The sequence below is a fragment of the Phocoena sinus genome, chromosome 4 (assembly GCF_008692025.1).
Source record: "Phocoena sinus isolate mPhoSin1 chromosome 4, mPhoSin1.pri, whole genome shotgun sequence".
Lineage (NCBI taxonomy): Eukaryota > Metazoa > Chordata > Mammalia > Artiodactyla > Phocoenidae > Phocoena > Phocoena sinus.
In genome coordinates, this window is record NC_045766.1 from 144,994,986 (window position 1) to 145,008,687 (window position 13,702).

The 13,702-nt window shown below is 61.7% G+C and overlaps 1 protein-coding gene across 3 annotated transcripts in view; it reads left to right on the forward strand.

The window, feature by feature from the left end:
• Positions 1 to 312: 312 nt before the first annotated feature.
• Positions 313 to 13,702, forward strand: part of COL18A1 (collagen type XVIII alpha 1 chain) — a 93,819-nt gene continuing 80,429 nt past the window's right edge. For all 3 annotated transcript variants that reach the window (XM_032631136.1, XM_032631137.1, XM_032631138.1), the window contains exons 1-2: positions 313 to 430; positions 532 to 626. In XM_032631136.1, the coding sequence (XP_032487027.1) occupies positions 420 to 430; positions 532 to 626 (106 nt within the window). In that variant the 5' untranslated portion in view covers positions 313 to 419. The remainder of the gene's footprint in view (positions 431 to 531; positions 627 to 13,702) is intronic.

Consider the following 13,702-nt stretch of genomic DNA (forward strand, 5'->3'; position numbering starts at 1 on the left):
TGCGTGTCCCTGGACCTTGCCCCGGTTTGCAGCCCGAGACCCCAGGTGACGCCTTGGGCAGAGGCAGGGGCAGCTTTTCCTGAGGCGAGGGCTTGGGCCGGCCACGCTGCCTGGGGACTGGGGGTCGGGGGAGAAACACTGCGGCTGCAACGCAGGGGTGCTAGGACCCGGGGAGCGGCCCATGGTCGGGTTCCGGGTCCGCACCCGGCTCCGCGCAGGGTTTACTCCGCGCCAGGCCCTGCCCCCTGCCCGGCCCCCTTCCCGCCCACTGTCCCGGCCCGTCCTGCCCCCTGACCAGCTCCGCCCCGCCCGCCCGCCCTCCGCCTGGTCCCGGCGGCGGTCAGAGCGCGGCCGGCCGAGCCGGCGTAACGCGGCGGAGGCGCAGCATCCCGCGGCACAGACGGTCCGGCCCGCCTAGCATGGCGCCGAGGTGCGGGCCGCGCGGTGCCGAGGACGGGCGGGGGCAGCGGGGGCTCACGGGCGGGGGACGGGGGCGCGCGCGGTACCCTAACGTGTGGCCTGTGCCCACAGGTGGCCCTGGCTGCGACCGCGGCGGCGGCGCCTCCTGGACTTGCTCGCCCCCCTGGTCTTGCTGCTTGGGGTCAGCGCGGCGTCCGCAGAGCCAGGTAAGACCAGCGGGGACGGGAGAGTGCTCGCACCTGGCCCGCCCGCCTCCGGACGCACTTTGTGAGGGTCTCTGGCAGGTCCCAGGCGGCGACGTCCTCACCCCAGCCCGTTTCGGCTTCGGTCCCGGGAGGCGGCCCCGGCTCTACCCACGCGCGCAGGTGGCCCGCGGGCGGCGGTCGGTGGGTGGACGGAGTCGGGCCGGGGCCGTGTGCCCGAGCGTCCCACGACGGCCATTCATTCCTCGACTGCGGGGTTTCGCGCCACCTGGGCGCTCTGGGGACTCGGGGAGCGGGCCGGGCTGGGGATGGTGCGGGCCAGCTGCGTCCTGAGACCCTCGTGTCGTGACCAAACTTCGGCGACTCTGCGGGGAAGTTGGTGCGCTCGACGGACAGCGCTGCGGGCCGAGGGCCAGTGAGGTCCCGGAGCCGAGGTCGTGGTGACGGCCGTTACACGCGCGGTGGCTCGGAGACGCCCGGGCATCCGAAGCCTGACCGCGGGCCTGTGTCGCCGTCACCGGCCTGGTGCCTCCCAGCGCCTCTGGGCCCCAGCGTAACCGCGCGCGGAGTCCAGCAGGTCTCGGGGAGGACAGTGCGGTGCGGGGCGCAGCCGTGTTGTTTCTAACCTGTTGAGGCAAAACTGCCCAGGTTTCCCCAGGGCCAGCCTTTGTGCGCCGCCCCGGCCGCCAGGCCTCTGCCCCCGCGTCCGCCGCGGTGTCGGGTTGCGCGCGGTCCCTTTGATGCGGCCGAGCGCCGAGCAGCCGCCGGGAGAACAATGCGCAGGGGTCCGTTGTTTGGCGGCGCCCGACCGCCGCTGCTCCCGCGTGGACCGCAAACTGTGGTCGGGAAGGCCGTTCTGATCGCGCTGAAACTTCCTCTGCCCCCAGCTCCTGGGACCCCATTCCCAACCACGTGGCGGCCCAGGTCCTCTTCCCAACCGGCCCAGCAAAGGCCCGGGAGGAGCCGGTGGAGGTGCCAGGCCCGAGGGGAGCCTCCGCCCCCGCCCCCAAAGCGTAGGTGCTTTATCACAGGTGGAAATAGGCAACCTGCCCTGACATCCGTCCCGGGCAGCCGGCTCCCCGCGGCCACCGTGCTCACTGCGGTCAGCACAGCGGTCACCTGCTGCCACGGCTGGGGGAGGGGGCGGGGGCGGGGTGTCGCCGGAGGGAAGCGTCCTGGGGAGAGAGCCGTAGTAATTTGTTTCATTGTTTCCAGTCGGCTTGGTCATCAGGTTAAAGGGCAGCACAGACCTTTTAAAAAAGTAACCACTTCGTAAATAGATGTGCGGAAAGCACGTGTTTGTAGTGTAGCAGGTAACTCCTCAGGTATTTGGGTTAACTCTGGGGGCGGGGTGGGGGGCATTTAGGGAGTGTGTGTCCTTACAGGGTTCTGTGGTCCCCGGGGTTCCTGGGGTTCTTATGACTGCCCGGGACCACATCGTGGCTTCAGGGGCCATCCCCTCAGACATGTTCAGGAATGTGTAAGCCTGAAGGCTCTTTTATGATTATGTCTAGTCGGGAAAGGGAAAGACACTGAAGCATCCACAGCCCAGCTTAGGAAACTTTGTAATCAGGGAGAGGAAGTCAAGGGTGTTGACTTTGAGCCTCAGAGAAGAAAAAATAACATGTTGTGTTCGGGAGCTTGGGTGAGATGAGATCTCTAGGTGTTCAAGTCAATGCAGACTCTGGGGGTGGTGGGTGGCAGAGTGACGGTTCAACAAATGGTGTGGGTTTTTTTTTCAATTTATTTATTTTATGTATTTATTTTTGGCTGCGTTGGGTCTTTGTTGCTGCGTGCGGTCTTTCTCTAGTTGTGGCGAGCGGGGGCTACTCTTCCTTGCGGTGCACGGGCTTCTCATTGTGGTGGCTTCTCTTGTTGCGCAGCAGGGGCTCTAGGCGCGCGGGCTTCAGTAGTTGTGGCACGCGGGCTCAGTAGCTGTGGCTCGCGGACTCTAGAGCGCAGGCTCAGTAGTTGTGGCGCATGGGCTTAGTTGCTCCGCGGCATGTGGGATCTTCCCGGACCAGGGCTCAAACCCGTGTCCCCTGCATTGGCAGGCGGATTCTTAACCGCTGCGCCACCAGGGAAGCCCGAGAAATGGTATGCTTTATCTTGTGTCCCGCCGTGTGGCTGCAGTGGGTTTGCAGTGGTCTCAGGTCGTCCAGAGGAAGGGAGCCCCTTGCGAGGTGCCTAACAGAACGTGCTCTTGTTCCCTGGAGCATAAAAGCAGGAAGCAGCCTCAGCGGGGCTTGTGTGGCGCCCACCCCTCCCCCGTGCTGGGAGAACACAGGCTCCTTTCCCTGCTGGGACCAAGTCCCCTTGGAATGGGATCATAATTGCCCCTCTAGATGTTGGAGAAGAGCAAAGGTATGTGAACGCCTGACTTAGCAGGGGCTCAATTTGTTCTAGAAACGCTTCAGAATTACCCTTGGGAGTCAAAAACTTAAGCCCCGTTTGCTGATTTGAACATTTTTTCTGACACCAAATGATGCATTTTCCCAAGTCCGTCTCTGTGCTGTACTTGACCAAAAAAATAAATAAATAACGACTTTTGCTGTTTTGTTTAAGCTTTTGGTCGCTGTCATTCTGATGCTCTTGAATGGCATCGTGTGTTTTCCCCCATAGCCAGAGACCTGGTGGGACCCTGGCTGGGCGGGCTCACGAGCCTGGGGGCTCAGTGCTACCCGCGGTCCCCTCTCCCGGAGGAAGTACCGGAGTCACACGTGCCAAGGTGGCGTCTGCCCGTGGGTCATTCCTTCAGGGCCGAGGAAGGAGGACCTCGCCCTGTGGACATCTGCAGGATGCCTGTGGCCACGCCAGAGCCCTAGGCTTTGAGTCGCCTTGTCTCTGGCCCCTCCCACATGGGACTTCGGGCTCAGGCTCTGTCAGCTCCCCGCACACCCCAACCCCCAGAGCCGCGTGTCCCACCCTTTCTCACCACTAGGGTCCATCAGTGGGTCCAGGTCTCCGCTGATGGCCGTGGTCCTCCCTCCCCCCAGCTCCCTGGGTGGGCCTGCAGGGTTTAGGCTTGACAGGTCCCCGTGTCCAGGGGTGTCTGTCATCCTGGGGTTCAGAGGCACCTGGGCAAGGGATCTAAGCAGAGGGAAGGAACTTTTGTCCAAGGCAGGCTCGTTTGGAGGGGCAGCACAGATGGGGAGTCTTCAGGGTTCAGGAATAAGACCTCTAAGGTAGTCTTGAATTTCAGCAAAACTTGTTTTTCAAGGCACTCTTGTTTTCCTTTAAAAGAAGGAGGAGGGGGAAGGTCCTTGCAAAGAAACCTAGAAGGAGAGAAACTGACTCCTGAGCTGTCCAGAGCTCGAGGGGCCTAGACAGCCTGCCCCACCCGCCCTGCTTCACCCTGAAAATACAGCTCAGTGAATGCACACACACACACACACACACGTGCACACACACGCGTGCACACACACGCACACGCACACGCGTGCACACGCTCGATCTCTCCCCACCAGAGTGCCTGGTCTGTCTTCAGCTGGGTTGTTGAAAACGTCCTGGCGCTCCGTGGGTGATGGAATTGGACAAGACCCGTCTTCTGACTCGATGGCCAGCGGACTTCCTTCTCTCATGGCCTGAGCACTGCGGGGAGGGGCCGGTCAGTGGAGGGGTGGGTGAGGGGCAAGCGGTCTTGCTGCAGTGCGGCTGATAAGCAGCCCCCAGGCCCGGCTCTGTCTGCGGTGGCTGGCCTGTGCCCCATGGCACATGCCCGTGTGCAGTCCTGGTTGAGGCGCGGCCCGCCCCTGTGCCGGCGAGGTCGGACCACAGATGGCACCCTCTGATCTCAGCTCTCCGCTCGGAGGCTTGGAGGCTCTGGGTTAGCTGTCATCTGACAGAGAACCCCGAAACGGCGGCCCCTCTCCCCAGAACACAGCTGGCCAAGCACCAGCTAACTGACGTCTGGGTAGAAGGTGGACACTGCAGGATGTGACATGTGAAACTACCCGAGACCTCATGCTGGACGGAGGGAGGGATAAATTATTGGGAAAGTGAAAATAGATGTTTGGCACGCTCATAAGATGATTGCATTTGATACATTTTGACGGCAGGGGCCCAGGACAGTGAGAACATTGTGGGAGGTGCCTGCAGTGCGCCCTGGGTCCCCACAGCTCTGCTCCCTTGCCAGGTCACGTGGCTTCTCTGGACCCCACGCCTCCCATCCCTGATGGCTTAGGGTCTGGGTTGAGCTCTCTGCCAGACCTGGCTCCTTCCCAAGAAGGACTGGGCCTCTGAGCCCCTCCCTGCCCCCCTGCCAGTCCTGGGAGGAGCATTGGGGGGGCGGGCGCTGCCTTGGTTTCCTGCTCTAACCCGGGGCGGCAGGTGATTGCGTTGTGAAGCCCCTCACAGCGCCCGTGTGTGACGTGCCTGGTGTGACTCTCCACACGTGTCCGGGACCTCGCACCGTCCGCTGCATCCCTCGGGGGTGCTTGGTGGAGACAGGGAGCTTTCTCTGTCCCGCTCCCCAGAACTGCCCGGTGCCGGCAAGGTGTGGCTGGGTGACTTGGGCTGGCCCCTGGGGTCATGTTTTCGATTGGCGGGTCTGGGCCGTGCAGAACGGCTGTCAGAAGGAGCTTTAGATCACGGATGCGCTGAGTCAGACGAAATTTGGGGGCCGCAGGGCAGTGTCTGTGCTCCGCCTGCCACCCTGCAGGGGCGTGTCCTACCCCCGCCCCAGCTTCTCTGGCAGAGGAGACAAGTCCCGGCACGGCCTCCTGGCTGTCTTCAGCGAGTGCCCAGGAAGGAGGACTTGTTCACAGGCCGGTACACCTTTCTGGAATTCCATGCTGGCAGACGGGGACATTCCCGGGCTGACGCACCGTGACGAGGCCGGTGGCACAGGGCAGGGGCACCCAGCGCTGAGCTGGGGTGATGGGTGGGGCTCTTGGCCACCCTTGGTTTCTGGAAGACCAAGAGGCTCTGTGGTGGGTCCAGCTGGCCCAGGCACTGGCCACGGGTCACGGTTGACCTTGACAGGGTGTTTCCCCACAAAGGACATGAGACCAGAGCCAGAGGCTCAGGGACGAGGCTGCAGGGCGAGGGGATGGAGCCTGTGTGACCAGAGCTTGGTGGTGGGTTACAGTGGCAGGGCCTGAATGGAAACTGCAGAGACCACGTACGTGCTTTTGAGGGATTGGTGGTGGTGGTTTCCGTGGAGCCCGGATGGAACATCTGCCGATACCGCGTGTTACTGATTTATGTTTTTATTCATCCAGTCATTCATGTAATTTTGGTCCGAAGTACTCGTTTCTACTTTTTACACTGTTCCTTGAGTAGATTCAGAATTAGGCACGGTCAGGCCTCCTTGTTTTGCATCCAAGCTCAGAAATCTTGGAGACGGTACCAGGCTCCGGCAGCTGGGTCTCCTGTTTGCCCAGGACCTGCTGGCACGGGCTGTTCTGAGCGCGAGAGGCGCCCTTCTGCTTTGGGGAGACTTGAGCTGGTGTGAAAGCAGTGCCTGGAGGGCACGTCCCAGCAGCGGTTGAACCGCATCTTGGTGTTCACCGTGCAAAAGAGTAAGCTTCTCTCGTCCTGGGAACGGGGAGGGCCCGGGGAAGAGCACCGACCCAGCTGCTGGGAGCTGGAGGCCGAATGCATCTCTGCTGGGGCCCGAGTCCAGAGCCCCCACGGCCTGTAGGGCGAAGGGACACCTTTCTTCCCCGTTTCCATTTAGGCAACCGGGGGACGTCATCGTGGAAGGGAACCCGTGATCTATGTGGAAGCTGCTGCTTGGACAGTGTGACGCGGGAAGATTCTCCCCTCCCCTTGCAGTCGGGAGGGCAGGGCCATGGGAAGAGGGGGTGATGTTCCACAGGCCGACCGAGCGCCTGATGCAGGGTGGGCCTGAGCCCCTGAGGTGGTCCTGCCTGCCCCTGAGCTCCCCTGGACCAGCCACTTGGCCCATGGAGCCAGGGTCTCTTCCAAGCTGGGGCTCACGCATCTGGGGCCGGGGGTCGGGGTTCGCGTTAGAGGAGAACTTGGGAAGGCCTTCCTTTCGCCCCGGCTGGTCCGGGGCTGGGAGGTGGTGGGTGGTGAATCCAGCCACCTGGCCCCTTGGTCCATTAACTTCCTCTTTCCTGAGTCATTTTTGAGCACCTGTGTTCGCACCCTGCCTGCCCCAAACAGGAAGGTGAACAGCAGTGTGTCTGGGTGACCGAGGGCAGGGCAGACCGTTATCTCCCCAGCAGGCCGAGAGCATCCACTCTGGGATCTGGGCTGCTTACCTGGGGAGGCCCCATGGCAGTGCTGGGGCTGAGCGCGGAGGGGGCTGTGTTTGGGACCTTCGGGAGGTGGGTGAACATCCCTCCGGATGGATATTAGTTCCGTGCAGCTTTTCAGTCCAAACCGCCAGGGCTGGGCACTGTCACTTTGAAAATCCTGCTAATCTGATAGGTGGAGAAATACCACTTCTGTGCTCTATTGTGTGAGTTTCTGTCCGGCGAGGGTGCAGGTTCTGGAGTGTTATTTGGCCTTCGCGTCTCTCCTTTTGCTCTGACATCCATCCTCTGTCTGTGCGCCATCGTCCTCCTTGTCATGCCTGCCTGTGGTGTCACCTCCTGGGGGGCATATTGGGCATATTTTCTAGTTTGTGGGCAGGCTTTAATTGGGAACGTGAAATTTCTGAAAGCAGGGTGTTTTTTTTCCCCTTATTTTTATGGCCACGCGTGACGATCACGGCTCAGGGACAGCGGCCTGGGCTCATCTGTGTTGCAGGGGTGATGCGGGGGTCGTGAGAATTCAGAGAGGAAAACTGCGTGCGCCAGCAGGCAGAGTGCCAGGGGGTCACGTGCTGCATGTGCCTCTTAGTTTCTTTACTCGGCTTTGGTGGGTGTGGAGTTAGAGCTAGTGCTTACAGAAAACAAGTATGGAGTCACTGAATCGTGGTCTATTGCCGCTGGCCGGCAGCCTGGCTGGCCACTTTGTGTTTGTGGATGGGACACCATCTGCCACGTGGGTTGAGAGCCCAGGCTCCAGGTTTTAACTCCAGCTTTGCTTCTGAGCGCTGTGTGACCTTTGGCAGATCCCTCACCGTCTCTGTGCCTCTGGTCTGTAAAGTGGGGAGGGCAGTGGGGCTCTGTGGGACTGAATAGGGCATTCCTGCAGGGAGCTTCCTGGGATGTGTCCTGACAACTCCTCCTTGGGCTCTGGGGACACCGTCGGGGATGGCCTCAGCCACCCGTCAGGGCGGGGCCCGGAAGGAGGGCCTGGTGAGCACCAAGAGCAGGAAGTGGGTCCTCGTGACCGGAACACAGTTTTTGTGCTTCTTACTTGGCCATGGGCTGCGCCTGCTAAGAACATCGTGTGTTTTAGACAAAGCAGCCCACTCACGCCCGCCGCTCCAAAGTCCTGCGAGTGTTCTGGGCCTGGGTGCCCGCGTGGTCTCGCCCGCCCACGTGTCCCGTGGGGGTGATCCAGGGATCGCAGACCTACCTGCCTCTGCCTGTTGGATCTTGTCACGAGGCTGCTGTATTTCGAAAAACTCTCCCATTGAGATTCCACGGAGCCTCTCGTTCTGTGCAGCCAGGCCGGTTCCTGGGGTTCCCGCATTGAGGCCCCATCTGTGCTGGGAATCTGAGCTCAGCCTGCTGGGGTGTCTGTCGTCTGGGCAGCGCTTGCTCAGAGGACAACAGACAGGGCGGCGTCCTTTCTGTCCTCTGTAACCCCAGCCTTCCAACCAGAACGAAGGGAAGCCACCCTTGATCTCCTGCACGCTCACCTTCGGGGTCTCCCCACCTGGGGTAGACCTGCTCCCTCTCCAGCGGCTCTACCCCAGGCCGCCAGGCACCGCCCACAGGCCCAGCTCAGACCCTCCTTCCCCTCCACACACGGCCCGAGGGCTTTAAAAGGCAGGCCCCCCAGGAGAGGGTGCAGCCAGCCCATGGGTGGAGCCGGGAGAGGCTTTTTCTACCATAAATGATCATTTCAACTAGACAGCTTTCCTTCTGCCGCCCTGGGCGTGTCCACACCTGGCCCTGAGCCACCTCTGCTCCTGTCCTCTTGGCCCCTGGAGGAGAGGACGGCCCTTTCTGAGCCCAGATGCCCCTGCAGGGCCCGGCCCTCCTGCCCCACTTCAAGCTTCTGGCTGTCACTTTCTGGCCCACTTCTCACTTCCCCAAGGCTGACCCAGGGTTGCGGGCTTACCGTGCTCCCGCACTGGCGGGTAGTGTTGGCAGCGACCTCTGCTTGTCTTGGGTCCTCCCATCTTGGCCTTGTCCCCCCGTGGCACCGGGGGACCCATCTTGTTCCAGGTCACCGGTGTCCTTGGGGCAGCCAGGACCTTCCTGTTTTCTGGCTAACGTGAGCCTCCATCCCCAGGGGACTCGGGCCCGGCTGGCGCTGACTCAGAGTCTGCGATGCTCTGCTGTTCCTTCTTTCATGTCTTATATTGTGGCAATAGTTAAGAATGCCGTGGAGGCTCAGAAACCGGAAAGAATAAGCGCCCGTTCCAACGCAGTCTTTACTGTCAGTGTGGGGGAAATGGGACATCTTAAATGGACCTGGGCTGCCCTCCCTGCTGACTCCACTCCCGGCCTGTGTGGATGGCCCCTCTGGGTGCAGAAGCCTCAGGGCCCCCCGGAGAGCCAGCCGCAAGCTGGTCTGCTTCCCAGATGGGAAAACATCCCCACCCCACCGCCCACTCCTGGGCGGCGAGCTGGCCTCCCAAGCGCCTGACTTACCCACATTTAAGACCCTAGACAACCCCACCTCCCAGCGTTTAAACCTTTTCTTCCCGTGGCATATGGTCTGCTGAATGTCAGCCCCCAAAGGCCTCGCCGTCCTGATCCACAGGGCCCGTGAACGCTGCTTTACGCGGTAAAGAGGACTTTGGGTGGGATGGGGCTCGTGAGCTGTGGAGATTACCCTGGATTATCCGGGTGGGCCTACATGTAATCCTATGTCCTAAGAAGGGATGAGGGAGGCCAGAGGGTCAGGTCAGAACAAGGAGCCGTGGCGATGGAAGCAAAGGTTGAGGGAGAGATTGGAATACAGGAAGGGGCTACGAGCCTAGGAACACAGGCGGCTTCTAGATGCTGGAACCGGGGGACTGGGTCCTCCCTGGGGCTCCCGGAAAGGAGCACAGCCGTGCCGACACCTGGGAGTTAGGCCTCTGGCCTCCAGAACTGTGGAGCGCAGCTCGTGTGGTTTCCAGCCCCTGACTTTGGGGTCATTTGCTCCAGCAGCTGCAGGACACTGGCCAGCGTGTGGCTAGGTCAGTGGCAGGGGTGGAGTCGTGGAGACGCAAATCCTCTCGTTGGAAAAGTGTTGCTTCTCCACAGTGTGAAACCTCTGATACGTTCGAAGGCCTTGGGACACCCACGCCCTGTACAGGGCCCCTGAGTGCCCTTCCTGACCCCCAAGTCCCGAGGGTCGACTCCCCGTCCTGCGCACCCAGCACCCTGGGCTGGGGACTCTCTGTGGAGAGGTTAGAGGGGCCCCCGTCCTAGGAACCTCTTAGAGCTCAGCGGGACCCCATTCTCAGGCCCCAGAATGACCTCCGCGTGTCCCCGGGTGGCGCCTTGAACGGGGGAGGGAGGCGGGCGGACAGAGGGCAGGTGAGCGGGGCTGGGGCAGACATCGGGACGCTCGAGAGTGCCTGGATGGGCCTGTGGGCAAGGGGACTGTGTGTGTGTGGGGTCTGTCCTGGGACTGTCTCCGGCAGGGCCCTCGCGGGGCAGGGGCGGGCGTTATTGTCCACAAGGTGGGACAGCAGCCCGCTCTGTTCTGTTTTTGGAGAATGAAGCAAATGACACAGAAGCACATTCCCAGAGAGCGCCAGTTGTGCCCAGTGTCCTGGCATGGCGCAGAAAGGGTTTATAAAGGAAAGCTGACCAGTTGCCGAGCAGGTGGACAGTACTCAGTACTTGTGGAAAGGACCAGTGCTTGTCAGCCTCCAGCCATCTTGGGTACTGGCTGGACCTTCAGTTATCTGAGTGCCAGGTGGACCTTCAGTTATCCGGATGCCTGGTGGAGCTTCAGTTATCCGGTGCTGGGCAGACCTTCAGTTATCTGAGATGGACCTTCAGTTATCTGTGCCAAGAGATTCGATGGCCGGTGGGAACTGGTGGCCAGACTTGCTTCACTTACAAAAACGGCCAGACTGGCCCATCTGTGAGGTGGCTCCAGACGTGCAAACTACATCTTCATTTGCCTTCACATACTGGGTGTTGTCACCTCTCCTCCGGCACAGGGACCTTTCTCAGATCTCACACACTCAGAGAGAGCAGGGACGTCCGGGCAGGGCGTGTGGCTGAGAGCTCAGCCTGGCTCCCGCAGGCCTGGCTTTGTACCTTCTGGATGGCCAGAGACGGAGCCCAGGGTGGTAGGCAGCCAGGAGGGGTTGGGGGCTGTGCCCAGGACCCTTGGGTGCAGTTTGCTCTGTTCCCATCCCCCGACTCCCAGAAGTGGATGGCCCCCCGCCTCAGTCCTCTGTAGGCCATCTCAGGAGTGGCCAGGGCTGGCCCAGCCCGAAGGTCACTTCCTCAGGGGACTCTGCGGGGATGCTGTGCAGCTCCTCCCCAGGGTCATGGGACAGAGGAGGGGCAGGGCACATGTCTCTGCTTGGATTCAGAAATCCAGGGCCTTTGGTGGCAGCGTCGTCCGTCATGGTTGGTCACCTTGGTCTGTTCAGTCCCAGCTGAAGACCCTGCTCACCAGGTCTCAGTGCAGGTTGTACTGGGTTTTGAATCCTAACTAGCTAGTAGACAATGGGGAGTTGAATTCTAAAGCTGCAGCCCTCACCTGCCCACTGGATTGGAAATCAGCCCCGCCCCCCCATCCTCGTTTCCCCAGTTACACGCGAGCATCCCTTGGGAACGATCCAGGATCGCCCCTTCCAGGGGCGCCATCTCACTCTGAGTTTCAGGTGTTTGGAAGCATCTGCTTTGACCTTTGCCTTTCTCTTCTACAGAAACAACCCTCGTACCTTAATGTGCTTTTACTAAAGGGCCTTTTTGAGTGATAAGGAGTCTCTCCTGTTTTCCTGGCTCAGGACATGCATGTTTGGGGAACCACTTCTTAAAGGGCGGCCCTGGGCCTGAGCTTCTGGAGACCCGGGTCACGGAGATGGGGGTGGGATCCGCGGAGACCCCTTCCTTGTGCCGCGGTGTCCCGAGCGGACTTCGTCCCATCAGCGGTGACGGCCACTCGCTGTGACTGCCCGAGCTTCGGGGCACTGCGTTCTCTTTCCCTGTGCCTGTTAACCAGCCCGCTGGATGCCCCCCACACGCCCTTCCGTGTGCCGGGGCTTGGGGTCCCTGCGGCCTCATTCTTGGGTGTCCTTGTTCTCCCCCGTGGTTCACGGCTCTGGGTCCCGGCCCGGCCGCCCCCAAGGGGTCTGGGCTGTGCGTCCTGCGCCCCGCCGTCCCTCTGCTCCTTCTTAGTGGTCAACATGCTGGCCCTGCCGTTTCGTGAGCCCCGGCTCACCCAGGACATGGGCGGGAAGACACCGCACAGGCCGCGGTGTAACCTGCTCTCAGCTAAAGCTGTCCCCCTGTAAGTTGTGGTTGCATTGGCCCAGGTGAAGCCACACCCCCTCCACCCCGGCCGGCGTCACACCCGAGGCCAGGTCGAGGTGCCGCTTTGTGGCCTGTGCCGTTCCCGGGTGGGGGGGCTGCCTGTGAGGTGGGGGGACGCTCATGATGGGAGGTGGGGCTCCGGCTTCCGGCGTTGGGGGTGGCTGCTCACGCCTGCTTGGGCCCCAGGTGGGTGCACTGGTGCAGGTTGCCCTGACTTCATTTTGCACCAAGCACAGGAGTTTCCCTCTCACGATTCATATCCCCTCCACCTCTGAGCTCTCTCATCGCTAATCAAGGACGTGAGGCCCCTCAGATGAAAGCCCCTTTGTGCACAGCCTGCAGCTGGCTCCGCCCTGGGCTGGCGCTCGCGGCCTGAGCAGGTGCAATGGCCCTCTCCCCACAGGAATGTCCCCGCGAGGCACCGCGAACAGCTTCCTCCTTTATTCGTGCTATCAGCTCATGACGCTGCGATTTGGGTCCAATTCTATCTGGAGAAGGTCGTGCTGGGTTGCGTCTCCTCCTCGCTCGTATCCCAGCAACTGGATTACGGCTGGCAGGATGGCATTCCTGTAGCCCCGAGAGAGCGGGGTCCCAGTCCTCCACGCTCCGGAGCCTTCTGGGGCCAGCGGTGGGTGTGGGCAGGGAAGGCATTTGGACCCAGCTGCCCTAAGGCTACCAAGAGTTAGCGGTGCGGGACTCGCAGCGAGAAGGGGCTGCGGCCCCGGACCCGGGGCCTCCATGGGGAGCCGTGCGTGGCCAGTTCCGTGGTCCTGCTGCACACCCCTGCCTTCTACCAGGAGGGGCAGAGCTGCCGATGGTCCGCCTGTGCTTCTCAGTGTGCCCTCCACTCACCAAGCTGGAAGGCGGGCCCCTCTCTGCGGCTCCCGACGGGTTGCCCAGCGGCGTCTGCACTGGCGCCTACTCTGTGTGTGCCTGCGTGGGTCCCGCTCAGCACACTCTAGGCTCCTTGAGGACAGACGGGCAGACGGAGGGCCTCTGGGCGAGACTGGACTTTGTCCCCGGAAGTGTTTGCAGTCCTGTTTCATCCTTACTGAAATTTACAATCCTGTGCGCTTTGTGCCGCTTGCGAGGAGACCCGTGGCCCACGTTCAAGGACCACCTGTGCCTCTGACCCCAGGAGTGACAGTGGGTGGGCTGAGCAGTAGGAATGGTCCCATCGCGGGGTCAGCAGTCGTCGGACGGGAGGAAGAAGGAGGTGAGCCCGCTGAATGGGAGGTTGAGGTCCAGTGTGTACAGAGCAGCAAGGTTGTGCTGTGGGAGGAAGAGCCCTGACTCCTTTACCTCGGAGCAGAGTTCCACACGGCGGGCAGGGCCTTCCTGCATCTCATTGTCCTTCTGGGGCCTCGGTCAGGGGACGCTCCCTCCTCCCGCTCTGTCACATGGCCCCTGACACAGCCCGGAGGGGGGGAGGGGGGAGGGGTACAGGGTCCTGAGCACACCCTCCTTCCCGGCCGCAAGGCCGTGGGTGGAGATTTGAGTGCAGCTCCCGTCTATGGGCACCAGGTCCCTCCGCTCCTGATGGCGAGGCTAGTTTGC